The sequence below is a fragment of the Hypanus sabinus genome, chromosome X1 (assembly GCF_030144855.1).
Source record: "Hypanus sabinus isolate sHypSab1 chromosome X1, sHypSab1.hap1, whole genome shotgun sequence".
NCBI classification, from domain to species: Eukaryota; Metazoa; Chordata; class Chondrichthyes; order Myliobatiformes; family Dasyatidae; genus Hypanus; species Hypanus sabinus.
The window spans coordinates 37666208-37693679 of record NC_082738.1 but is presented as its reverse complement, the minus strand read 5'-3'; the positions used below and the strand labels follow the sequence as shown (position 1 = coordinate 37693679).

At 43.0% G+C, this 27472-nt stretch overlaps 1 protein-coding gene across 3 annotated transcripts in view; it reads left to right on the top strand.

The window, feature by feature from the left end:
* The window catches only part of LOC132384833 (oxysterol-binding protein-related protein 7-like), a 121662-nt gene that overhangs the window by 69115 nt on the left and 25075 nt on the right, over positions 1–27472 (top strand). For all 3 annotated transcript variants that reach the window (XM_059956401.1, XM_059956400.1, XM_059956399.1), the window contains 4 exons: positions 5351–5485; positions 6700–6796; positions 16104–16360; positions 25782–25919. In XM_059956401.1, coding sequence (XP_059812384.1) covers positions 5351–5485; positions 6700–6796; positions 16104–16360; positions 25782–25919 — 627 coding nt within the window. The remainder of the gene's footprint in view (positions 1–5350; positions 5486–6699; positions 6797–16103; positions 16361–25781; positions 25920–27472) is intronic.

The following is a 27472-nucleotide window of genomic DNA, read 5'->3' as shown; positions in this document are numbered from 1 at the left end:
TTCATGTCCGTTGTGCTATTTGGCGATATCATAGCTGAAGTATTTTTGCCATAGTGCCACTTTCTTCCACAAGCCTCCTGATTCCCTTAATATCTAAACTTACACTGATCTATCTTAAATAAATGCGCTTGATACAGAATTTCAAAGATTTTTCTACCCTTTTAAGTGAAGAAATGTAACTGCATCTCAGTCCAGATAAGCCAGTCCTTATTTTGAGGTTGTGACCTTTGATTATAGAAGGCAGATGGCTGAAATGTGTCCGTCTCTTGTGTCCTATAAGAAGTACACTCAGTGGCCACTGTATTAGGTATACCTATAGAAGTGCTTGTTAATGCAAATATCTAATCAGCCAATCACGCGGCAGCAACTCAATGCATAAAAAGCATGCGGACAGTCAAGAGGTTCATTTGTTCAGATCAAGCATCAAAATGGGGAAGAAGTGTGATCTAAGTGACCTTGACCATTGAATGATTGTTGGTGCCAGATGGGGTGGTTTGAGTATCTCAGGAACTGCTGATCTCCTGGGATTTTCATGCACAACAGTCTCTAGAGTTTATAGAATGGTGCATAAAACAAAAAAACATCCAGTGGGTGGCAGTTCTGTGGGCAATAACACCTTGTTAATGAGAGAGGTCAGAGGAGAATGGGCAGACTGGTTCAAGCTGACAGGAACTCAAATAATCACACGTTATAACTGTGGCGTGCAGAAAAGCATCTCTTAATTTCACAACACTTCGAACCTTGAAGTGGATGGGCTACAGTAGCAGTAGACTGTGAACATACAGGAGGTACCTAATTAGGTGGCCATGGAGAGTACATATTTCAATGATATGGCCTATTCTTCTGAAATCTAAAGAGTGTAGTCTCTTTTTTTTTTAAATTCTCCATCGCCTTTCTCTTCGGCCATATGCTAGGAATTGATCGGGTGAACCTTTGCATTCTGTTTATTGCAGCACTTGCGCTTCCTTGGGTAATAATTAAGCAAGCGAGGCATGTAAGAGCTTTAAAAAGGATACAACAGATGGTCTATCTCTTAGCAACCTTAAAGGGATGGATCAGGAGCTGACAGTAAAAAATCTTTTCACTCTGGGTCAAACATTGGAGGATACCTCGGGGTCTTTTGGTAGTTGTGCAGTCCTAATCCCTTATCAGATGATAAATTGTATTTAGAATTGATAATTAGTGGCCAGTCACTATTTTCTGTTTTAAGGATACTCAGAAGGATTATGGCAAAGAGATTAGTGGAAGCTATTTGCATTGATGATTGGCAGGAGGGTTTGATTATAGCCACCCAGGATGTCATCAAAACTTTGTAGTTTTAAGTAATTTATTGAGTGGCACCAAATAAATTTTGTAGAATATATGACCTGTCTTTTTGATTTTGTGAAAGTTGTTGATTCAGTAGAGCATAAAATTGCAGGTAGAGTATTACATAGAAGTTTGTAGATATTTTGGATATAAAATCGTTTTTTTTACTCTTTACCCAATATTTCGGATTCGACGAGGGTTCCATACAATTGGAGTAGGATGTAATCACTCCTATAATCTCATCTTCTTGTAATAAAATCCACCATATTATTTGTCTTCCTGTTAGGTTTTAGTAATTTGTGTACAAGGACACTAGGTTCTATTGATTCCTTTCCCTCTGTTTTCATTTAATAATAGCTTCTGACTTTTTAATTCTGTCCCCTCTTGTTATAGTCCTCCAAGAAGACCACCACCCTGTTGTAGAGTTTGGAGGCTTGTGTGCCTCAATTACTTGGAGAGCTATGCTGGCTGGAGTCAGGGCCTTGCACTTTGGCTCTCGGTAGGGTCACCCATGTCAGACAGGTCAAAGGATAGAGGCCAGACAAAAAGTGGTCCTCTGGTCCTCCAGGTTTGGGGGTTCAGCTCAGGGCTAACAACCCTGGCAAAGCCTACAGAAACAGCAAGGAAGAGTCCTTCTACATCTGTGTGCAACCGTATCCCTGAGTCTCCACCAGGCTTCTGAAGTCACAGCCAGGAAAAATGGTGGAGAGGTACTCCCATCATGGTTAAGTGGAACATAAGTGAGCACTTGAAGAGCTGTGACATGCCGGGCTGTACACTGAGAACTAGGAAATCGTATTAGGTTGGAATGCTTACAGCTAGATGGTATAAGCACAATGGGCTGAATTGCTCTATCATAAATTTCTGTCATCTACTTGCCTGTATTTCCTTCTAATATAGTCCATTCGGTCCATCAAATCAGAGCCAACACTCAGAGCAATCCCATCTCTCCACTTATTTCCCCTTAAACTTCTCCCCAGTTGTGTCTACCCTGATCATCCAGACACCCATCCACACTTGGGTTATTTGTAGTCAACAATAAACCTACCAACCAGCACATCTTTGGGATGTGAACGAGAGCGTCCAGGAGAAACTCACAGGTTCAGGAACAGTAATTACCCTTCAACCATCAGTCTCCTGAACCAGAGTGTACAACTTCACTCATTTGACTCATTTTCATGGACTCTATAACTCTTGTTCTCAGTGGGTATTTACATATTTATTATTAAATTTGGATTTTTTTAATTGTTATCGATTCTATTGTATTTCTTTGTTCTACAGTGAATGACTGCAAGAAAATAAAACTCTCTCACCTCATCTCCTTGCCTGCCCATCAGCTTCCTCTGGTGCTCGTCTCTCCTCCTTTCTTCCATGGCCTTCTGTACCCCTCCTATCAAATGCCCCCTTCTCTAGCCCTGTATCTCTTTCGCCAATCGACTTCCCAAATCTTTACCTGACCCCTTCCTCTCCTAGTTTCACCTATCACCTTGTGTTTCTCCCTCCCCTCCCCCCACTTTTTAACTCTTAACCCTCATCTTTTTTTCCTCTCTCTCGTCCTGCTGAAGGGTCTGGGCCCGAAACATCGATTATACTCTTTTCCACAGATGCTGCCCAGCTGGTTGAGTTCCTCCAGCATTTTGTGTGTGTAACTAATTGTGACTACAGTTGGAGGAATTTAGATGGCCGTGGTGGAAAGGTTGTGCAGATCGAGGAGAATGAAGCCATGGACAGGAGTTGAGAGATTAGCTTTACTTGTCACGTGTACAAAGAATTGCGTCATTTGTATCAAATCACTGAGGCTTGTTCAGAATCAGGTCTACTATCACCGGCATATGTCACAAAATTTGTTCTGGGCAACCCGCAAGTGTTGTCACATTGCTGGTGCCAACGTAGCATCCCCACAACTTACCTAACTGTGCGTCTTTGGAATGTGGGAAGAATCCGGAGCACCTGGATGGAACCCATGTGGTCACAGGAAGAACGTATAATCGCCTTGCAGAGAGCAGTGGGAATTGAGCCCTGATCGATGATTGCTGGCTCTGCTATCGTGCCTCCCTAAAGGAGTTAAAGCAAGATGACAATTTTAAAGTTAACCACATTTTAAAATCAGACTTCCGATTCTCTATTCAACAGCTGAGAGAGGGTAGACCTGATTGAAGCTTTAATACCATAGATGTCAGAGCAAATTAGGCCATTCAGCCCATCAAGTCTGCTCTGCCATTCCATCATGGCTGATCCCGGATCTCACTCAACCCCATACACCTGTCTTCTCGCCATATCCTCTGATACCCTGACCAATCAGGAAACTATCAACTTCTGCCTTGAATATACCCACAGACTTGGCCTCCACCGCAGTCTGTGGCAGAGCATTCCACAGATTCACCACTCTCTGGCTAAAAAAAAAATTCCTCTTTGTCTCTGTTCTAAAAGATCACCCCTCAGTTCTGAGGCAATGCCCTCTGGTTCTGGATACCCCCACCACAGGAAACATCCTCTCCACATCCACCCTATATAGTCCTTTCAGCATCCGGTAGGTTTCAATGAGATCCCCACACATTCTTCTAAATCCCAGCGAACACAGGCCGAAAGCTGCCAAACACTCCTCACCCCTTCATTCCCAGAATCATCCTTGTGAACCTTTAAGGTGGAGAGGTGTAGATATCTTTTCTCAGAAATGTCTAATTCTAGAGGATATGCATTTAAGATGATAGAGGGTAATTTGAGAGGTGAATGCGGCAAAAAAATTTTAACCAGTCGGTGGAATAATATTGGATGCAGATATGATTGAGGTATTTCAGAGGTTCTTAGATGCCTGAATATGCAGAGAATGGAGGGATATAGTTTAGTTAAGCACTTGGTTTGAGATAATGTTGTGGACCAAAGGGCCTGTTCCTGCACATTATTCTTCTGTGATCTGTGACCATAAACCAGCCGGATTTACGGAATTCTAGGGTGTTGGATGAGTGGGACTTGCTGGTTGTAGGCAGAAGGGTGGCAGGGTGTCATTGCATTGGTAGTTGGTAGTTAAGAGGTGAGGGTTCTAGCGGTAGGTGAGCTATGATAAAAGTGGATGAGCCACTGTGGCTGAGGTGGAATTAGGTGTTCAGAGTACAAGGAGGCCATTGTTCAGTGGTGTGGTAGCAGCTGTCCAAAATGGCTACTACTTGTTACTGCAAAATTCTCGTTTTACGAGCATGTGGAATTTCCTTTTGAAACCAAATTCAATGAGTGAATTGCAGATTCTTTACAATTGCAGCAAAATAACGTTTCTCTTCATCCACTGCATCACACACCAATGACCCTGCCCCTCTCTCTGTAACTTTCAAAATGGAGCTGAAACGACTGCTGGGAAAGAACAGGATTAGGAACTCCATTAGGTTGCTGCAGGCGTGTGGAGCTCCTGGTACATTGTGTGAGTCCACAAGTACAGAAAGTTTAACTGGGGTATTTTCATACAAGCAAAACAAAAGAGGTGCTGTCTGTAAGGAGCTTTTACTTTCTCCCTGTGACTGTGTTTCCTCCAGGCATTGCACTTTCCTCCCATGTTCTAAAGGTGTATGGGTTGGCAGGTTATTTGGTTACATGGGTGTAATTTGGCAGCATGGGCTCATTGGGCCAGAAGAGCTTTATTGCTAAATAAATAATAAAATAAATAACAGATGCTGGGAATCTAGAGCAACACATGCTGGAGGAACTCTGTGTCAGGTAGCATCCTGCTTGACTTGCTGAGTTGCTAAAAAAAAAATTGAGATGCCAATTTATGGAAAGGACATGTATGATTGTTAAATGTCTGAGGCTTGGTTTTGGGTGGTCTGCTTGATAAAGTGTGGATGAGAATCTGAGTGATGGGGACCACAAAGGTGCCATAACCTTTCAGCCACAGTGTCAGTGTGAGATATGGATATATGGTTGACACTGGCTTTCTCCAACTCAGTGGAACCTGAGGACTATTCAGGCGCTCCAAATGCAACCTGGCAATGGTCGGCTAAGATGGGGTAGCTGCTCACACCGCGTTTAGCTAATGTTTGTTTTCTTTATCAAGCATCTTCAGCCAACACACAGCGTATCACTGACCAACCAGTTATCCTTGGAGAGCAACATCTCACTGTCAGAGTCGCACGTCGAGTACTTCGATGCTGAAGATGTGTTGTTGTCTGCCTGCTCTTCCTACAATGAGGTAAATGCAAGAATCGTGTTTGGGTGTTGGTCAGGAGCCTGAATAAGAAAGGCTTCTTTCTGGTTCTCTCTCTCTGTCTCTGAGTGATCATTTCCTCCACAGTTGTGGTTGTGTACTGAGTCAGGAATGACTTGGGTTTGATCCCTGTCCGTGATGCCTTTAGCCAACCAGGCAATATTTCCAAGAAAGAAGCAGGACTAACTTCCCAAGTCAATGAATTCATCTGTTTTTGAAGTTAGAACCAAGGAATAGAGGTAGCATGGCAGTAAAGCAAAAAAGCAAAAGGGTTCTTAATGTACTGATGAAGGGGTATTTCATAACCAGCATCTACTGTTTGAGAAGATGAGGACTGTTCTTATGTGCACTTGGTGAGAAGGTTGGTTCTGAGTAGCTGTTGTTACCTGAGTTTTAAAAAAAAATGAAATGTTGCTTTTGAGTATGTTGAAATTTGGAGTGTGAAGTGAAAGTGGGAAGGGGAATTAAACAGACATTGAAAGGTTCCGTTGCAATACTTGTTCACAAGTGGGCTTTGGAAGTTGCCAGTAATGCTGGAATTGCCCTTTCCTAACTGAAGAGGCATTTAAAGTTCATCAGTAGGTTTGCAGTTACATGTAAGAAACATTAGTGAAAGATTGAAGATTTCCTCCTGAAAGGCAATTATTGGACCCAATGAGTTTTGGAACAATTTTGAGTTCCATTGCTAGCAGTAAGATTTCAGAATTACTTTGCTACTTGAGATCTGCTAATGTTTGAACTTGTCTCTCCAGTGCTGGATCTGTAACTAAACCTTTATACAGCTGTATGTTTTGTCCTACCGTTGTATTTATCATTCTTCACAACCCTGACTGGTGCAGCATAAAAGTTCTTTGAGAAGTGTCTGAATAGTGCTGACTGAATTTCCTCTGCCAGTACTTGGCCCTGGCTAGGATATGTATGGTCCTGACCCCATTTTCTCCCACAGGCAGGGTGGACGGCAGCCATTTGTCTTTTACTGCCACTCAGTCCATCATCCTGATGTTGGAGGAAGGTGGCGAAGGGTCCTTGACCTTGAGCATTGACTCCTCCTCTCTCTCCACAGATACTCACTGTCCTGATTGTTGCATGAAGATTTGTGTTTTGTCACAGTTGAAGCTCGGGCACCAATAAAACACATACATCTCAGCAGGACCAGAATATTTTGCAATTAAATGTTAAGGCAGTTTTCTCTGTTGTAGATGTCAGACGATGATGACTCCACAACCAGTGAAATCACCAACAGCAACTCTGAGGAGAATCTGGACCATGTGGATTCAGCAATGCAGGAGCTAACAGGTATATTCATAGAGTTAAGTGACACAGAAACAGGTACTTCAGTCCAACAGCACTCTACAACTCCAGCAATCACTGGTTGGGGTTCAATTCCCGCTGTTTATAATGAGTTTCTGTGACTCTGTTTGCTCTGGGTGTTCTGGTTTCCAATAGTGCACAAGTTCATAAGGGTTATTAAATTGTGGGTGCTGGAACCTATTTTGGCAACTTTTTTGGGCTTTTTCTCTCCTGAGACTGTGGTCATTGATGCAAAACTGTGTATCCTATTGTATGTTTCTTTCTACATCTGACAAATAAAGCTAATGTTTATCTTGAAAACAAGCCCATATTGACCAAGTACCCATTTACCAGCACTTGGTCTGTAGTCTTCTATGCCTTAGTGGATCAAATGTTTGTTTGTGTACAACCAACTGCCACCTTTGTGTTAACATCAGTAATATGAATAGCTATCTTCAGCCTGTCCTTCCTTTTGTGTCACTCAGTGCAACAAAAATCCCCTGAGATCTTTGAGTGCTGGCTCCATTGCAACTCCTCAGGACACTTGCTCTGTCTTGGCCATTTTGCTTATTTCACTAGGCCCCACTCAACCGCTCCCCACCAAAACGTTACCTTGTTTACCATTGTATCTCATCGATGTCCCCACTCCTGCCCTTGCCACCTGCAGTCCCCGTTCCATTCCTCTTCTTTCTTTCCCTGCTAATATAGTTTTTAGTGAAGCAGGTCTCGGTGACGTTGCAGCTCAAATCTGTTCTCTCACTCACTAAGATCATAGCTGATTAAATAAACATTGAAACATAAGTGTAGAGAAAAGGGCAGGAGTTGGACCTCCATCATAACTGATCCCCTTTCAGAACAGAATTCGCACTCCCCGTATCCCTTGAGGCACAGGGTGGGGGGGAGTGATTCTTGGGGGGGGTGGAGTGGGTGTGAGATGCAGAAAGGAGGATATGTATAGAGAGAAGGGGGATAAAAACAGTCTTTTGGTCCCAATCTTTGACACATTTCTCCTGTGAACAGTGTGTAACACTTCAGATGCTTTCTCTCCTCCCCCCCCCCCCCATTCAGACTCTCCCTCATCCAGTGTCAGCTGCTGTGTGTGCAGCCCCCTCCAGTCTACACTAGTCTGCCAGGCGTTCCCTCCATCCTAATGGTCATGGTCATTCAGACAACTTGTCCTCCCATCCCAAGGTGAAGCATTAGACAGCCCATTTTATTGTGTCTACACTGGACACTCTTGAATCAAGAGCTTACTGAAATAGAAGTCACTGGGATGGGGAGCTAGGAGGTGCTTTTCACTGCAGGATCTCCTCTTGTGACAGATCTCGGAATGTGTAGATTTAGATAATGTAATGCAGACAATATAAACTTTCTGTATAAACTTTACTTTTCAGCTTGTAGAATCTTTGCCAGCCACCTTTTGTGTGTGTCTGTCTGGTTACAAGTCTTCCTGTCAGTGTGAGTTTGTCCTGCTACTTTGAGTTGAGCCTACCTCATCGCCTTTGTGACCTCAGCTGAAGGGGGGACAAAGGGTGTGCAGGCTTTGCCACAGGAGCTTGGCTGGTGTAAGCCACAAGCTCAGGCCTGAGTGGAGTAGTGTATTAATATGCAATCCTTGCTCTCTCACAAGATTTTGGAACTGAGAACAAACAAAGAACACAAGGAAAGAAAACTGGTGCTTCAGGATGTTTTTGGATTTGAGAAGTGAGTTTGTGGGGAACTGGAGGCCACAACTCTTTTGTGGTTCTTGGAAAGGTGGACCTTGAGTATGGGTGAAGTGGTTTCATTAGCAGAATGAAATTTCTGTGAACATGTGGGAAGCAGAAGAAGGTTTAACAGCCTGCTGTCTGCAGCACTGACACATCTGTACTTCATTTATTTCCACCCTGGAAATATTGTGTGTTCAGAGCTGCCCGGGCACATGTGCTGGAGGGATCCTGGTGTAACCCTTGGGTTCCTCTATAACCTGTATTGCCTGAAAGAACATCCCTTGCCTTCATAAGTACTGTCTTTAATGACAAAGCTAGCAAGTGCTGGAAGTGCTTAGCACCTCTTCGCCTGCCATTGTCTGCTGTCCTCTCCTATTAGTTTCCTTCCTTCAGCTCTTTTCCTCTTCCACCTCGCTCCTTGCTGTTGCTTTGCTCACGCTTGAGTGCTCGGGGGTGGGCGCCGATACTTTCTTTTTGCCAGTTGGGGGAGGGGGGGTCGTTGCTTGCTGCTGGTTACGCACGGGAGGGAGGGGAGCTGGGGGGGACTTTGGGGTTCTAGCATTTAACTGTCATTCATTCTTTGGGGCACTCCTCTGTGAAGAACAAGCATTTTAGGATGTATATTGCATACACTTCTCTGACATTAAATCTACCTTTGAAACCTTTGAACTTCTTATCCATTCCCTCTACCCCTCTCACCCACCACCTTATTCTGGCTTCTGCCCCTACATTTCCAGTCCTGACGAAAGGTCTGAGCCAGGAACATCGACTATATCTTCCCCTCCACAGATGCTACCTGACTTGCTGGGTTCCTCCAGCATTTTGGGTGTTGCTCAGTGTTTTCTTGTTTTTATTTTTGATTTGCAGCATCTGCAGCACTTTACTCTTGTATCACAGCCTTTAGCAGCCCTGTGTTTTTCCCCTGACAAAGAAGAAAAAGACAGTGATTGATTTGAGCTTAAGTGTTGTGACAAAATAATCCCTTTATTATTCTATACTCAGAGGCTACTTTATTGGGTGCACCTTGTTAATGCAAATAGCTAATCAGCCAATCATGTGGCAGAAGCTCAATGTATGAAAGCATGCAGATGGGGTCAAGAGGTGCTGTTGTTCAGACCAAACATTAGAATGGGTAAGAAATTTGATCTGAGTGACTTTGACAGTAGATGATTGAGTTTACAACGAATGGTAGAAAAAGCATAAACCACCCAGTGAGCAGCAATTCTGTGGGTGGAAACGCCTTGTTAATGAGAGAGGTCAGAGGAGAGTTTCAAGCTGACAGGAAGGTGACAGTAACTCAACCATGTGTTACAATAGAGGTGTGCCGAAGGCCATCTCTGAATGCACCACACCTTGAACCTTGAATTGGATGGGCTAAAGATAGCAGCAAAAGACCACAAGCATGCACTCACTGGCCACTTTATTAATAGCTAATAAAGTGGCCATTGAGGGTACTGTGCTGTGCGAAAGTCTTGGGCATCCTAGAGTTTTTATAGAAATTTTGTTTAACATTTTTTGTCTTCTGCATTAGTGTGTCAGTAGAAAACAGCAAATTTTAGATTTCCAAACATTCACTTTACAAAAAGTTAAGTGTTAGAGAAAGGTTTGTATTTTGTTAAAGAAAGTAACATATTAATTAATAGACCACTTATCAGATAAAAATTTGTTGTCGTTATGTAGCCTAGTGCATGATTAAACAAAGATAACGAACAGATAATGACATCATGAATTGAATGAACTAAGCTAATTAACTGAAACATAATGGTGTAGGAGGAGTCAAACTCGGTGAAGGACAACCAGACTAAAAGGAACATTTTGAACTTGGCTCACAAGGGACCTCTAGGTGGACATCTGGGAGTAAAGAAGACAGTAGATAGGGTTATGAAAGATTTTTATTGGCCAAATATGAGGAAGGATATTGTTGACTCTTGTAAAAGGTGCCATACTTGTCAGATGGTAGGAAAGCCAAATCAGGTTATCCCTAAGGCACCTCTCAGACCGATACCCACCTTTGGGGAGCCTTTTTCCCGTATCATCGTGGATTTTGTGGGTCCTTTGCCTAGAACTGTGAGCGGGTGGCAGTACGTCATGACCATGATGTGTGCTGCTACTCGATTCCCAGAGGCTGTGCCCCTGGGGAACATTAGGACTCCTGCGGTGGTAAAGGCCCTCATTAAATTTTTCACCATGGTAGGGTTACCTAGAGAGATACAGTCAGATCAGGGGAGTGCCTTCACGTCCCGTGCATTTCAACAAATGTTGGCACAGATGGGAGTAAAACAAATTCTAGCCTCTGCATACCACCCGGAATCTCAAGGAGCGATGGAAAGATTCCACGCAACTTTAAAGACTATGATTAAAACTTACTGTCAGGAAAACACTCATGACTGGGATGATGCATTACCACTTCTGTTATTTGCAGTAAGGGACACGGTTCAGGAATCTCTGGGGTTCAGTCCATTCAAGCTCGTTTTTGGTCACAGACCCAGAGGACCTTTTAACATTACTCAAAGAAAAATGGTCTAGTCCGAATGTGCAAGTCAATGTGATTGACTATGTTTTGAGGTTCTGTGAGAGGCTCCATAAGGTTTGCGAGTTTGCGAGCCTGAGAGCAAGAATTTCAAGTGGGCGATAAGATTTTGGTCCTGTTCCCTGTAGTTACCAACACCCTACAGGCAAGGTTTCAAGGGCCGTACAAAGTGATTAAGAAAATAGACTCGCTGAATTATGTGATCAAAACACCTGATAGGTGAAAGCCGAGCCAGTTGGTTCATGTTAACGTGCTAAAGGGTTATCATGATGCGACCCCCACTGTGGTTGGTGCTGTCGCGAAGACCGATGAGGCAGAAAGGATTGATAAGGAGGGGTCCGAAACTTATGGCTCAAACGGGAGACAGTCTGTCTGTAGAAGGGCTGGAAAGTGCTACATGAATGAGTGTCTGCAGCCAACAGTGAAGCACGGCAGAAATTCCCTGCAGGTTTGGGGCTGCATTTCTGCAAATGGAGATGATGGTCTGGTCAGAGTTAATGGAATCCTCAATGCTATACAAAGTACAAGCAGATTCTCATCCATCATGCAATACCATCAGGGAAGTGTCTGATCAGTCCCAACTTCATTCTGCAGCACTGCAATGACCCCAAACACGTGGCCAAGTTCATAAAGTGAAAAGACAAACAAGGAGTTCTGCATCAGATGGTGTGGCCTCCACCGAGCCCTGATATCAACATCATCCAGGCTGTCTGAGATTACCTGGAGGTTCGGAACAACCTACCAGCCTATTTTCTTTTAAATCTGAATGGCACTGTACCTAAGAGAATTGAAGTTTTAAAGGCAAAGGGTGGTCACACCAAATAGTGATTTGATTTATTTTTTGCTTACTGCTCTTTACAGTAATTTTCTGATATTTAGAAACTTTGCATTATTTTTGAAAGCATCTGCTCTTTCCAGAATTTTTTTTTACATGTGTCTAAGACTTTTGTGCAGTATTGTATGAGCAGACCTTGGTCACGGAGCACTAAACTGGAGGTGCTGGAAATGTGAAATGAAAGCAAAATGCTTGAATTTCTCAAAGGTCAGGCAGTATCCGCTGAGAGGGAAACGGAGTTGACATATCTGCTTGATGACCTTGTGTCAAGTGAGGGTTCTAATCATTGACCTGATTATTTCTCACTAATGCTGCCTGACGTATTGTATTAGAGTGCCCTTTTTGCCTTTTACTTTAGCTTCCCCTCTTTTCTCCTGTTCTAGTGGGGAGTACAGGAGTGATTGTAGGGGCTGACATTTGAAAATTCACATGCAAGGTCTGGCAAAACATGCAAGTGCTTGAAAAATTCACCAGATAGGCTCAAATGCTCCCCCTGGTGGTGGAGTTGTGGTTTCGTGATCTGTTGAACAACCTTGCACAAGGCGGGAGGTGGAGTTGGAACATATCACATGCAAGTCACTGCTATATTTGCATAGAACCTAATTTTGGTGTGCGGTTGCAAAGAAGCTTTAATTCCTTTTCAAAGCAACTAAAATTATAATCCTTTATTGAGATAATCCCAGCCATCCGACACTGCCTTGCGCCTGCTGTAATCTCCATTTCTTTGCAAAAACATTTCATGCTTTCTGTGACCCAGAACTCTGCATGCTGGGCACAGTCCACTCCCCCCACCACCCCTGTCCTATGGCTGATAGCTGTGACTTAATCATCAAGCTCTCCAATTCTGCCCCCACCATCATAAAGTTCTTTAAAGCTTCAATAGGTAGTGTTTAGTCACCTTTTAGCACAATGTAAATTTTTGACAGAAATAACGAGATTAAAGGTATTATGTAAATAGTTTATTTTTTTCCACCAGTGGGTGTATTTCCTCTAAACCTTACTTTGTCAATAAGTCTTATATTTGAAATGTTAATTAACTGATCTGCAAAGCCATCATCTGATGCTTTATGCTTAGGTTATTAATTTCTAACACCTGCCAATTTTGGTCCTCAGAAATGCATATTTTTGTCCCAAGTTTTTGAAATATTAAGTAGCCTTGTGCATGCTGCAGTGGAGTTCAGAGGTAAGACCTACAAGAGTCTTACAGGGCACGAGGGGGTTGATGTTTCCATCCTCTGACTAATTTGTCGAGGACAGTAGGATCAGCCGAACCTTTGGCCAACTCGTCCACACCAGTAAGGGGTCATGGAGTTGCCCATCTGGGACTAGTGAGGAGAGAGGTGAAGAATCCTTAGAACGCTCAGTGCAAAGGGCTGGAGAAGTGCGCTCTCAATATTCTGGACAGAAATGGGGAATAAGTCCTAGCCGAGGGGATAGTGCAGCACAGGAAGAGGCCCTTTGACTCACAATGTGCCAAGCCAATTAAGCTAATACCACCTAAAGGCTTCTCTGTGTAAATATTCCATGTCCCTCCATTCATGTGCCTATCTAAGAGCCTCTTAATTAACTCCATCTTGTACCTTCACCACCACCACCCCACATTTCAGGCACCTGCCACTCTGCATTTGTGTGTGAGAGGGGTGCAGGAGGAGAGAAACTTGCTCTGTACATCTCCTTTGAACTCCTCACCCTGTCATTCTAAATGCATGCTCTCTACTATTAGATGCTTCTATCCTCTGGGTAGAGAGTCACAATCTTTTCCAATCTATGCCTCTCATAACTTTATCTATCAGCCCCCCCCCCCCCCAGCCTCTGCTGCTCCAGAGGAAAAAAAAGTGTCCAAGCTTGGATCTTTTCCCTGTAATCCAGGCACCATTCTGGTAAATGGTCATATGGGGCTTGTGCAATATTGGATGGAAGAACAGGCCCAAGAGACTGAGCAAACTACTCCTGTTTTTAGTTTTGCCAGTGCTTTGGATGCTTAGATATTCAGCAGGATGTTAGACAGATGAAGAAACTGCACTTGTGGCACGCAGGGCAACTATTCATTATAGTTGTTCTGTGCCCAAGCAAGTGACAAATGTCAGCTCACCATGGAGAGCTTCTGACAAGTGATTATACTGAAGCCTGATGGTCGAAGCCTAGAGACTGGAGGCCAGAGCCCTGCCCTGGAGTTGGAAAGCTGTCCATGTGGGAGGAAGGAAAGGAACTGTCGTTTTGGTACTTGTTGTGTCCTGCCGAGCATTGTGAGCATAATATGTTGTCGCTGGAATTGTGATGGTATTGGGTTTGCTGACCCTGAAGTTCTAAACTCAAATGAAGACTTTAAGCCCTATCAGATATAAATGGCTGCAAATAACCTCACTAAAGGGAGATTATACTGGAATTATCCAATTTTCAAAGACTAGTTCACTTCCCTGTTTATTCTCCATGGGGTGTTTAGCTGCCAATACCCACTATTCAAGTGGTGGGTCCCTTCTCACTACCAAGGAGAAGATGCTTCCAGCTAATGAAGTAGTTTAAAACACAATTCATTTACTTTCAGTGACACACATTTAAATCCAAACAGCATTCTTAAAACACATTTAAAGCAGTGTTTCTATCTAAGCATTTCTAAAAGAAAGGATAAAGGATTTCCAAAACACGGGTACAATTCCTATAAACTAAAAAGACAAACCAACAATGCAGCTGAATGAATTGGCTGTCACAGAATCCAAAGCCAGAGGAATGGATTCTAGTTCACTCCCTGTTTCTTTCATGTTTCTAGATGTCCCTACCCTTTTTCTCCACTTGGGTGACTTCACATGCATGTGATATCTTCTCAGGTACCCTTTTTTACACAAACTGTCTCAATGCATCTCAGAGATGTAGGCCACAACTAAAGCCGTAAATACTGTGAAGCGAGCTAACTTGAGTACATAAACCTCCTAACTATAAACACATCTTTTACTGATATGCTAAATGATACTATCCATTTGCTCTTCACGTTTCTTTGAACTAAGCAACTTAAGAGTCAGCTTTTCTATTTGAAACAAGCCAAATTAAACAACCCATTGTCTCATGTTCTTGGGCTTATACGGAGAGAGAGCATCTGTTAAACTGCTTTATAGACAATACTTTGTTTTAACTTCAAACTGATTGCTCCTTGCAATTTACATTTTAAGAACTGGAAACTGACTCTTGGTTCTGACCAGAAACTAAATAAAACAGTATTAGTTTAAGTATTTACTTACCGCTGTTTGATCTTGCTCATGGCTGTATTTAGAAAACAGAGATTAGTAAACAACAAAAGGGCCCATAGGCCAAGTAGTGAATCACCATCACAGAGTATGTAGTGGCACTTTCTCCTAGCACATCCCTAGGCAACAGGTACATTTTGTATGTTTTAATGCATGTGATAAGTAAATCTGAATGCAATATTGAATCTTCAACATCCTAAGGTGCATTTTAGGAGTGGTTAGTGAACTCTGCTTAATACCAGGTCACAAGGGAGAGATTGAGTCAGGAGAGTGCTTGCAAGGAGAGAGGAAGTATTGGCAGAGAATTTCCTGGTCTTGGGGCCTAGGCAGCTGAAGGACACGGTTTGAGGATGTAGAGAGATCAGAAAGTGGAGGCCACACACCTTCCCTTGAGGTGGAAAATATCAAGGCTAGGGGGAGTGTGGTTGAAATCTGGACATTTATTATCACTGACACGTATGAAATTTGTTGTTTTGCGGCTTCAGAATAGTGCAATACATAAAAATACCATAACTTACAAGGAAGAAATGTATTAAAAAACTTGAGTGCAAAAAAAGTGAGCTGCTGTTCATGGGTTGGTTCATTTACGGAGGGCTATGTGCGAAGGAAGGGTTACCTTGGTCCTAGAGTAGGTTAAAATTCATTGCCACAGATGGCTGTAGAGGCCAAGTCATTGGGTACATTTAAAGTGGAGGTTAATAGGTTTTCGATTGGTATGGGCATTAAAGGTTATGGGGAGAAAGCAGGAGAATGGGTTTGAGAGGGATAATATATCAGCTACGATGGAATGGGCATATGGCCTAGTTCTGTCCTTGTGTCTTATAGTCTAAAAGTTAGCACAGTGCCAGCCCTTCAGCCATGACAGGGAGTCTATGTTCTAAGATCTGATTCCTCAATGCTGTCTTTACTGCTTAGTCATTTGAGTTGGGGTGTTGGGGAGTGGGAAAAATAAGATATTAGTATATAAGTCTAAAAGAAATACAATTTTTCTTTTCCAAAGTTGAGGAGGTTCCAAGTTGTGCTTCTGTTAGCACCATTCAAAGGAGGACATCTCTCCCAGCTCCTGGCCCAAATCTGGGCAATGTCAGTCTTTGGAATATCCTGAAGAACAATATTGGTAAAGACCTGTCGAAGGTTTCCATGCCGGTCCAGCTGAACGAGCCGCCTCTAAACACACTGCAGCGACTCTGCGAGGAACTGGAGTTCACAGAGTTGCTGGACACAGCGAGCAGGACTGTCAATCCATTCGAACGCATGGTGAGTTCACCCATTCTGTTCTGTGCGTTGAGTTAACTGGCTAGGTGCTGTCTGCCCTTCAGATGCAAAGAGCTCCAATGTCTCCTCTGTATGTATTTATCTTAATGAGCATAAATGTTACAATAATGCAATAATTACAATAACGTGCACCTCTAATCAGCCAATCATGTGGTAGCAACTTGATGCATAAAAGCATGCGGACATGGTCAAGAGGTTCAGTTGTTGTTCAGACCAAACATCAGAATGGGGAAGAAATGTGATCTAAGTGACTCTGACCATGGAATGATTGTTGGTGCCAGATGGGGTGGTTTGAGTATCTCAGAAACTGCTGATCTCCAGAGTTTACAGAGAACGGTACATAAAAAAACATCCAGTGAGCGGCAGTTCTTTAGGTGGAAACACTTTGCTAATGAGAGAGGTCGAAGGAGAATAATCAAATTGGTTTAAGGTGACAGTAACTCAAACATCCACACTTGATAACATTGGTGTGTGGAAGAGCATCTCTGAACAGACAACACATTGAACCTTGAAATGGATGGGCTAGAGCAGCAGAAGACCATGCGCGCGGCGCGCGCTCTCTCTCTCTCTCTCTCTCTCTCTCTCTTCTCTCCCTCTCCTCTCCCTCTCCCTCTCCCTCTCCTCTCCCTCTCACTCTCCCTCTCCCTCTCCCTCTCCCTCTCCCCCTCCCCCCTCCCCCTCCCCCTCCCCTCCCCCTCCCCCTCCCCCTCCCCCTCCCCCTCCCCTCCACTCCCTCTCCCCCTCCCCCTCCCCCTCCCACTCCCCCTCCCCCTCCCACTCCCACTCCCACTCCCACCCACTCCCACTCCCCCACTCCCACTCCCACTCCACCTCCCACTCCCACTCCCACTCCCACTCCCACTCCCACTCCCACTCCCACTCCCACTCCCACTCCCACTCCCACTCCCACTCCCACTCCACTCCCTCTCCCACTCTCTCTCTCTCTCTCCACTCTCTCTCTCTCTCTCCCCCACTCTCTCTCTCTCTCTCCACCTCCTCTCTCTCCCACTCTCTCTCACTCTCCCCACTCTCTCTCTCTCCCACTCTCTCTCTCTCTCTCCCACTCTCTCTCTCTCTCTCCCACTCTCTCTCTCTCTCTCCTCCACTCTCTCTCTCTCTCTCTCCCACTCTCTCTCTCTCTCTCCCACTCTCTCTCTCTCTCTCTCCCACTCTCTCTCTCTCTCTCCCCCCACTCTCTCCTCTCTCTCTCTCCCACTCTCTCTCTCTCTCTCTCCCACTCTCTCTCTCTCTCCCACTCTCTCTCTCTCTCCCACTCTCTCTCTCTCTCCCACTCTCTCTCTCTCTCTCTCCCACTCTCTCTCTCTCTCTCCCACTCTCTCTCTCTCTCTCTCCCACTCTCTCTCTCTCCCCACTCTCTCTCTCTCTCTCCCACTCTCTCTCTCTCTCTCCCACTCTCTCTCTCTCTCCCACTCTCTCTCTCTCTCTCTCCCCCACTCTCTCTCTCTCTCTCTCTCCCACTCTCTCTCTCTCTCTCTCCCACTCTCTCTCTCTCTCTCTCTCTCCCACTCTCTCTCTCTCTCTCTCTCTCCCACCTCTCTCTCTCTCTCTCCCACTCTCATGCTATAGAAATTCACATCTCCTAAGGCTAGTATCTCAGCACTGGGACTGTTTCAGATCTCACTGAAACAGCTGGGAACTTTTAAGTTTAGTAAAATTAAAACACTGTCAAACCATAATACGATGACCATATTTCCTTAACCATCATGTTCACTAAAGCTCTTTGGGGTAGGATATTAGTCGCCTTTGTACTGTCTGGACTTGGTGGTTCAGACACACAGCAATATGGTTGACCCTAAACTATAAGGGCAGTAAGTGGGTGATCTTGCTCGCAGTCCTTGTGTTCTGGAAATGAATGAAAGGAGTTGCTTCCTGGGTTGGTGTAAACCCTGAACAATATTCAATGGGAAGGTGATTCTGCAGGGAAAATGGAGGGGCTCTAATTCAGAACACATCCCAGAAAATGGGGTTTTAAGTGAGCCAGAATTTGCATTGGTGGCAGGGGAAGGATAACAGAAGAGAGTACAGGCAGTCCCCGGGTTACGTATGAGTTCCGTTCCTGAGTCCGTCTTTAAGTCGCATTTGTACATAAGTTGGAACAAATACATCCGGTATTACTTAGCGTCAGTTAGTCAAACGTTTGTCTTAGTATATAGTATGTTTGTATATATTTTACGTTTCTATGCATATAAAAACACTTAAGAAATGTATGTATTCCAATAATTAAACCACTGTGTTGCTTAGTAATAATTGTAGCTCTCATCAGGGCAGGGCCTTTCACATGCTCCATTATTCTCACTTCATCCTTTAAAATTGTTCCGATTGTTGACCGACTGTAGCCTGACGCTTTTCCAATGACCGATGGCGTTTCACCTCTTTCCAAACGATTTATTATTTATAATTTATTTTCAATCACAATCACTTCCCATCAACGGAACAGAAACACTGCAGGTGGGTGGGTCCCAACCTGCGCTGGCTCCCGAGGTCCGCTGGGTCCTAAAGACCACAGCACTGAATTCCCCCGGGTGCTAAACTGCACCGCACTGAGACAGGTTAAATGGGACAAGTGGGGGTCTGTGCTGGGTTTGGGTGTTGATCCTCCACGATATTCAGCGTGGGAATTTAAACTGGGAGGTGGCAGTGTTTTTTTTTAGGAGGTCGAATTGCGAGCTCGACATCAACCCAGGCACGGATGGTACGGGAGTCACTGGATCGAAATCAACCCAGCACGGGAGCAGTCTGTCACTGAATCGAACTCAGGAACCTCTGTTCTCTAGCCTGGTGCTGATCTCACTGCGCCACTAGCCAACCGGAATGGGAGGGGGGAGGGGGTGGAGTCAAGGGTGAATCTTACTAAGAAAAATTTAAGCCAAATACAAAGTTAAACACTCAAAACAGTGTCAACAGCAAGGACTTAAAATGACGGACGGCATTGCGATCCGACTTAAAATGGCGGACGGCGTTCTCCTTCCTCGGTTCGTAAGTACGAGTTGTCCGTAACTCGGGGACTACCTGTATGCAGATATAAGGATTATATTAAATGAGACATTGTTGCAATTTTTTTTTTATAAATTGAAATTCTGTGAAATCTTCAAGTGAATACAAAAATTAACACTTCAAAATTTAGAGATGACCAAAGAAACTGGACCAAAAACCATTGATAAAAGTTGACAGGTCTGCTTGGACATACTGTGCATCAAATGGGATTTTATGGAGTGGAGAAAATGGGGAATCAAGTTCTGCAGAAGGGACAGGACTTTAAAAGTGGGACTTTTGGATTGCTGCAAGTTTTTTTTTATTTTTTTTATTAGTTTTTCAAAACATTTTACAAATTAAAAACCCCAAGTCCCAATGAGGAACATTAAAACAGTGCAAAATTAAGCATACAATAACAATATGCTACAAAGCAAGAGAATTTAGCAAAAAAAGCACCTAAATTAAAGACAAGTAAGCTTAGTGTCCTCCCCAAGCCCCACAACACAAGAAAAAACAACAACAACTCGAGACCAACCACAACACAATATAGAGAGAATAAGTCAGGACAGCCAAGCTCCCAGACTGTGAATACACTCAGCAACAGAGGATAATAATGCCTTCTACCAGGAAAAAAAAGGAGCTGAAAGCAAGGGACCAAAAAGAAAAAAAAACCCTAGTCAAGAGGAAGGTTATGAAAGTACTCGATAAAAGGTCCCCAGACCTTATGGAACTTTAGATCCGAATTGAGAACTGAATAATGAATTTTTTTGAGGTCCAAACAGGCCATGATGTTGTTAAGCCATTGAGCATGAGTGGGCGGGGCAGCATCTCTCCATCTGAGGATCAAGCGTCTAGCCAGGAGAGAGGCAAAGGATAATATTCGGCATTTGGTCAGACCCAGACATAAATCTGTCTCGCCCCAAAAACCCGAACAGAGCAATTAAGGGATTTGGTTCTAGGTGCTGATTCAGAATACACGATAACGTAGTGAAGACATCTTTCCAGAATTTCTCCAAGCTAGGACAGAACCAGTACATATGGATGAGAGAGGCCACGCCCCTCTTGCATTTATCACAGAGCAGACTAACGCTAGGGTAGAATCGAGATAGTTTAGATTTAGACATATGGGCTCTATGAACAATCTTAAACTGTAAAAGGCAGTGGCGAGCACAAAGAGAGGTTGAGTTAACCGATTTGAGAACTGAATCCCAGCTCTCCTCAGATAAGGAGATATTTAAATCCTGCTCCCAGGCCATTTTGATTTTATCCATGGGGGCCCGTCGTAAGGCCGCTAGTTTATCTCGGTTGATTGATATTAAGCCTTTACCTAGTGGATTCATGGAAAGAAATAGGTCCATAGCATTTTTCGCAGGCATTTCAGGGAAGTTAGGAATTAAAGGAGCAAAAAAGTGTCGGATTTGGAGATATCTGAAAAAATGAGCATTGGGCAGATTGAACTTAACAGAGAGCTGCTGAAAAGAAGCGAAGCGATTATCAATGAAAAGATCTTCAAAATGTCTAATGCCCTTCCTATACCAAACCTGGAATGCTGAATCGTATGTAGTAGGTAAAAAAAGGTGATTATGAGCAATAGGGCTGGAAACGGAAAACCCCTGGAAACCATAGCATTTCCTGATCTGAGCCCATATATGCAAAGTGTGTCTAACAAGAGGATTAGCTATTGATCAGGGCAGACTACTAGGGAGTGCAGAGCCAAGAAGTGCAGAGATAGATAATTCTTTAGTGGAGCTCAACTCCATTGCCACCCACTTAGGGCACTTGGGTTGGCCATGGAAGAAAGACCAGAAGGTAGCACAACGTATATTAGCTGCCCAATAATATAAACGAAAGTTAGGTAAAGCCATGCCACCCTCTTTTTTAGATTTTTGGAGATGGATTTTATTAATTCTAGAGCGCTTATTCTGCCACAGATATGACAAAATAATAGAGTCTAAGGAATCAAAAAAAGACTTAGGAATAAAAATTGGGATAGATTAAAATAGGTATAAAAATTTGGGGAGAACATACATTTTAACAACATTAATACGACCGACCAAAGACATAGATAGAGGTGACCATTGTACCAGACTCTGTTTTATAGCATATGAAAGGTTGGCAAAGTTTTCACGAAAGAGATCTTTAAACTTCCTTGTGACTGTAATTCCAAGATAAGTAAATTGATTATGGACTACTTTAAAAGGGAGATCATGAAATGTTAGTTCTTGTGCTTCTGTATTAATTGGGAGAAGTTCACTCTTATGTAAATTAAGTTTATAGCCAGAGATCTGGCTAAACTGGTCAAGAAGTGAAAACATTAGAGGTAAGGATGTAGACGGATTTGAGAGAAAGAGTAATAAGTCATCAGCATAGAGAGAAACTTTATGCTCAACACCCCCTCTCCAAATCCCAGTCAATTCAGGACAGTTTCGAAATGCTATCGCCAGAGGTACCATAGCCAAATCAAAGAGAAAGGGACTTAAGGGGCATCCCTGGCGGGTGCCACGTTTGAGATTAAATACTTGGGATTTCTGAAAATTGGTTAAGACAGAGGCAGTAGGACACAGGTACAGCAATTGAATCCAAGAGATGAAACTTTGACCGAGGTCAAATTTTTCTAAAACTGCAAAAAGGTAGTTCCACTCTATACGATCAAATGCTTTCTCCGCATCGAGGGAAATAACACATTCAGGAATCCCAGTTGGAGGTGAGTATAAGATATTAAATAAATGCCGAATGTTAAAAAAAGGGAAACGGTTTTTAATAAAGCCTGTTTGGTCATCAGAGATAATGGAGGGAATGATGGTTTCTAATCTTTGAGCCAAAACTTTAGCTAAGATCTTTACATCAACATTGAGCAGAGAGATCGGCCTATACGAGGAATACTCTGTTGGGTCTTTGCCCTTTTTTTAAAAGAAGAATAATAGATGCCTCACTGAAAGAGGGTGGCAATTTGCTGTAATTAAACGAGTCAGATAATACTGAAAGTAACTGAGGAGAAAGAAGAGAAGAGAATGATTTATAAAATTCTACAGGGAACCCATCAGGTCCAGGAGATTTCACTGAGGACAGTGCAGAAATTGCAGTAGATATTTCTTCTAATGACATAGGCGCATTGAGTTTGGCTTTGAAATCAGATGAAAGTGAGGGGATATTCAGATTCTGTAAAAATTGATCAACAGAGATATTGTCATTCAGAGATTCAGAGGAATAAAGCCGAGAATAAAAATTTTTAAATGCGTCATTAATTTCTAAATGATCCGATGTAAAGTCTCTGTTCTCCTTCCGGATCTTTGTAATATGTTGTTTGGCTTTGGAACGCCTCAGCTGATTGGCTAGGAATTTACCAGACTTATCCCCATGAATCCCCACAAATTGCTTTTGAGAAGTTGGCGTTCGACAGGTTGAGTGGACAGAAGGTTAAATTTAGTTTGGAGTTCAACACGCTTCTTGTATAATTCAGGGTTCTTAGTTTGGGCATATATTTGATCCAGTTCTTTAATCTGGTTAATGAGGTCCAATCGATCTGCACGGGATCTTCTGTTGAGATTTGCTGTGTAAGAGATTATTTGCCCCCTCAGATATGCTTTCATGGCATCCCAGACAATCTGGGATGGCACTTCAGGTGATGTATTAGTGTTAAAATAAAAGGTTATCTGATCCTTTTTAAATTTTTAAAAATCATCATCCGATAGTAAAGTTGAATCAAACCGCCAGTGTTTATTCCTCTGAGGGAGACCAGGCAAATTCAGAGAGAGAGTAATAGGGGCATGGTCAGAGATCAGTATACTCTGATAGTCACAAGAGTGGGCAAATGGAATAAGTTGGTTATCGAGTAAGAAATAATCAATTCTAGTGAAGGTATGGTGAACATGTGAGAAAAAAGAATAATCTCTCTCCGCAGGATGGAGGAAATGCCATATATCAGAGATACCAAAATTAGAGAGAAACGATTGGATAGCTAAGGCAGATTTAGTAGGTGGTCTAGTAACAGAGGACGATCGATCCAAATTGGGATCTAACCAACAATTAAAGTCACCACCCAGTATAAGAGAGTATGCGTTTAAGTCTGGTAGTGAGGAAAAAAAACCCTTCAAAAAAATTAACATCATCAAAGTTGGGGGCATACAGGTTTGCTAGTGCAACTTTAGTGTTATATAGTTTGCCAGAAACAATAATAAAATGGCCATTTATATCAAATATTTTATTATGAAGTTCAAAAGGAATATTTGAGTTAATAAGAATGGAGACTCCCCTAGCTTTAGCGGTAAAGGATGAATGAAAGTGCTGACCTGCCCACTTTGACAGAAGCCGGGAGTTATCAGAACAACGAATATGAGTTTCTTGAAGGAAAGCAATGTTAGCTTTGAGTTGTTTGATATGTGAGAATACCTTCCTCCTTTTAACAGGGTGATTCAATCCCTTTACATTCCAGCTCACGAATTTAAGTGCACTAGCCATTATCGATTACTAATGCATAAAAGGCAGAAGGCATATAAAAAGTCAAGCAGTACAATAGCAGTCTGGGAGCAGAGATGTAAACATAGATTCGTAAAATCAAAACATATACATGTCCTGAGCAATAAAGAGATATAATATATACAGTGAGTGATGTTGGAACTAGAAAACCCACCCCACCCACACAACCCAAAACTAGACGGCTACCAAAACAAGTAGCTAGCTCTACCAAAAAAATTAACCCAAATACAACTGCCAGATCTGTGTCATTAACAGCAGTTCTGTGTAAATACTATAATAAATAGTCACTAGTTTATGCACTAAAAAACATAACTACAGATTAGAACACCTTCTGCAGGAATATAAAACTTAATACAGAGAAAATCGGAAGAGGACCAAAACTAACCTGCCAATGAAAAAATTATAGAAGAATAAAGTAAGAGAAAGGAAAAAAAGGGATTAAAAAAAAGGAGAGGAAGGGGAAAATTATAAATTCAAGACGAGTATTTATCAACCATTTACAGAGAAGAGAGAAAAAAATTCAGAAATTAGAAAAAAGGGGGTGAAGAAAAGAAAAAAGTATAGTAAAATAAATAAATATAAAAAAGAAGGAAAAATAGATCGGCAATTAAACTGTGAACCAACAAACAGGAAGGCCTTCACTGAAGACTTCAAACCTCCAAAAAAAGTTAAAGTCAGTTGTAGAACTCTGTAGATAAAGTTGTACAACAATAAAAGATAGATTACACACACACCAAATCCAGGGAGAGATTGTCAACAGCCCTTAGAATTTCGATGAATAATGTCTGAATGATTCAAGTAAAGTCTGAGTCCAGAAAAAGTAATTTTACTACGAGAAGTACTTATCCACCTTTTTAGGAGGTCCGATCGGGTTCCGAAGATGACTGGATAGCCGGAAGACTTGCCACAAATGCTTCAGCTTCCTTGGCTGACTTAAACCATTTGTATTTCCCAGTGTTAAGTTTGATTCGTAGATTAGCAGGGGAACGAAGCGAAGGTTTAAAACCACGATTAAAAAGCACTTTCATTGCGCCTTTAAACTCAGCATGCGTCTTTAAGGTCTGGGGTGCAAAATCTTCCACAAAGTGAATGGTTGTATCCTGGAAAATAAAAGAACCTCTGCGATGTGCCTCTACGATCAGACGGTGTTTTACCTGGTATTAATTGAATCACAAGATTACTGGTCGCGGGCGGTTGCCCAGAATTCTTGGGGGAATGTAGACCCGGTGTGCCCGTTCGAGCTCAGGCGGGTTCGGAAGCAAATCTTTCCCAAATATCTCACAGAGAAACTCGGCGAAAAACTTCACTGTTGATCCCTGTTCGGTGGCCTCTGGCAATCCAAGAATTCTAAGATTGCAGCGTCTGCTGCGATTTTCGAGATCCACCGTTTTGAAAAGGAGTTTGTTACACTTTTCCTCCAAGCTGGGACAGAGAGTCTCCAAGTATCGAACACGACTTTCTAAATCTTCAGAAGTCAAATCGATGCGAGATAAGTGTTGGGCATGTTTGCCCACCTTGTTGTTGATTTGATCAATCTTGACCTCCAACTGTTTGAAAGCGGTTTTGAATTCCTTTAAAATTTCGTCTCGGAGCTGACCGAGCGCAGCCAGGGTCTCGTCTGAGAGAGCCGGAGCTTCCCTTCTCCCGGATTTAGAGCTCTTGCTAGACATTGTAAGTTAGATGTGTTCACAGACAAGTAAGAGGTACCGAAAAAGTTCCTAACTAAGGTTTAAAAAATGAAGACATTTAGTGCAAAGATAGCGACAGTAACGGAACAAAAGTTCGGAGCAGCTAAGCAATCGCCATCTTACCGGAAGTCCCATTGCTGCAAGTTTGTATAATTCAGAGTGCAGGAGGTTTGAGATGAGAGTGGCACTTTGCAACCCCTCCCTCAGCCTTGCATCTCTTACAGTTTGATCCTTTCTCCCTATAGGTTTACATTGCTGCCTTTGCTGTGTCGGGCTATGCCTCAGCTTACTACAGAGCACGCTGCAAGCCGTTTAACCCCGTTCTTGGTGAAACGTATGAATGTATACGAGAAGACAAGGGCTTCCGGTTTATTGGAGAGCAGGTATTCCTATATGTAGATCATTTTCCTTATTTTTTTCCTGCTCCTCCTTCAGATCTTGGGATTTGAGTCAGGTCAGCAGAGGAGGTTCATGAGAATGGTTCAGAGGATAAAAGGGTTAACATGAGGAGCATTTGATGGCTTTGGGGTTTGTACTCGCTGGAGTTTAGAAGAATGAGGGTTGGGATCTCATTGAAAACTTTTGAATATTGAAAAGCCTAGATAGAGTGGATGTGGAGATATACTTTCAATGGTGGCGAACCTAGGACCAAAGGACACAGCCTCAGAATACAAAGTCATCTCTCTAAGAACAGATGAGGAGGAATTTCTTTAGCCAGAGGGTGGTGACTCTGGAATTCATTGCTACAAATGGCTGTGGAGGCCAAGTTGTTGGGTATATTTAAAGCAGAGGTTGATGGGTTCTCATAAGGGTGTCAAAGATTACGAGGAGAAAGCAGGAGAATAGGGGCAAGGGATAATAAATCAGCCATGATGGAATAGTAGAGCAGACTTGATGGACTGAATGGCCTGGTTCTGTTCCTATGTCTTATGGTCTTAATTAAGTCATTATTGGCGCAGGTTGTTCCAGTTGAATGGGTGACTGAAGGTACCTTGACCACTAGCCCTTAGGTTGTAAGTTAGAGCTGTGAGCTATATTAAATTAACCATCCAACTATGGGAGACTGTGGCACTAGTTGATCCAGTCCAATTTTTTTTAGCAAGGGCATTGGAGCAAAGTACGTTATTACTGATCTTCTCCAGTACTATCCTTCCAATCTAGGTTGTGGTAGATTCATGTACACCTCTACCCTGCCCTTCCAAGAGCTGCCTCGCCTGAAGTCGACTCAAGGCTATTGGCAGACTGAGTGACAAATATCCAGCCTGTGCTACACCGGAACTTATTCTTGTCAGTCGTCAAGACCATATGACATAGGAGCAGAATTAGGCCATTCGACCCATTCAATCTGCTCCACCATTCCATCATAGCTGATTTATTATCCCTCTCAACCCCATTCTCCTGCCTTTTCCCTGTGACCTTTGACAGCTTTACTAATCAAGAAGCCATCAAGTATGCCCAATGACTTTGCTTCCACAGCAGTCTGTGATAGTAAGTTCCACAGATTCACCCCCCTCTAGCTAAAGAAATTCTTCATCTCTGTTCTAAAGGGCCACCTTTGTACTATGAGGCTGTGCCTTCTGGTCCATATTGTTGTTGTTGAAACAAGTTGGGGCTATACTGCTGATCATCCTAAGACCCAGTAAAACTGTTGGAAAGACCCCATGTGCTCAGCAGCATCTGTGGGGAGAGAAACCTGGTTAATGTGTCAGTGTGAAACCTTTCAACCAAGCCTACTTTCTCTCTGCTCTACACAGTCTGCCACCTTAGTTACCCCATGTTACAGATTGGACAGAGGTACACTGGACTCTACTGTGACCTGTAACACAAAAAAATAGGATTAAGCTTCTCAAGTCTGCCCCATCCTTTAATATGGTCGAGGTTGATCTACACTGTCCTGGGTTCCTCTTTGGGGAAATTCCCTACAATCCTCAATCTC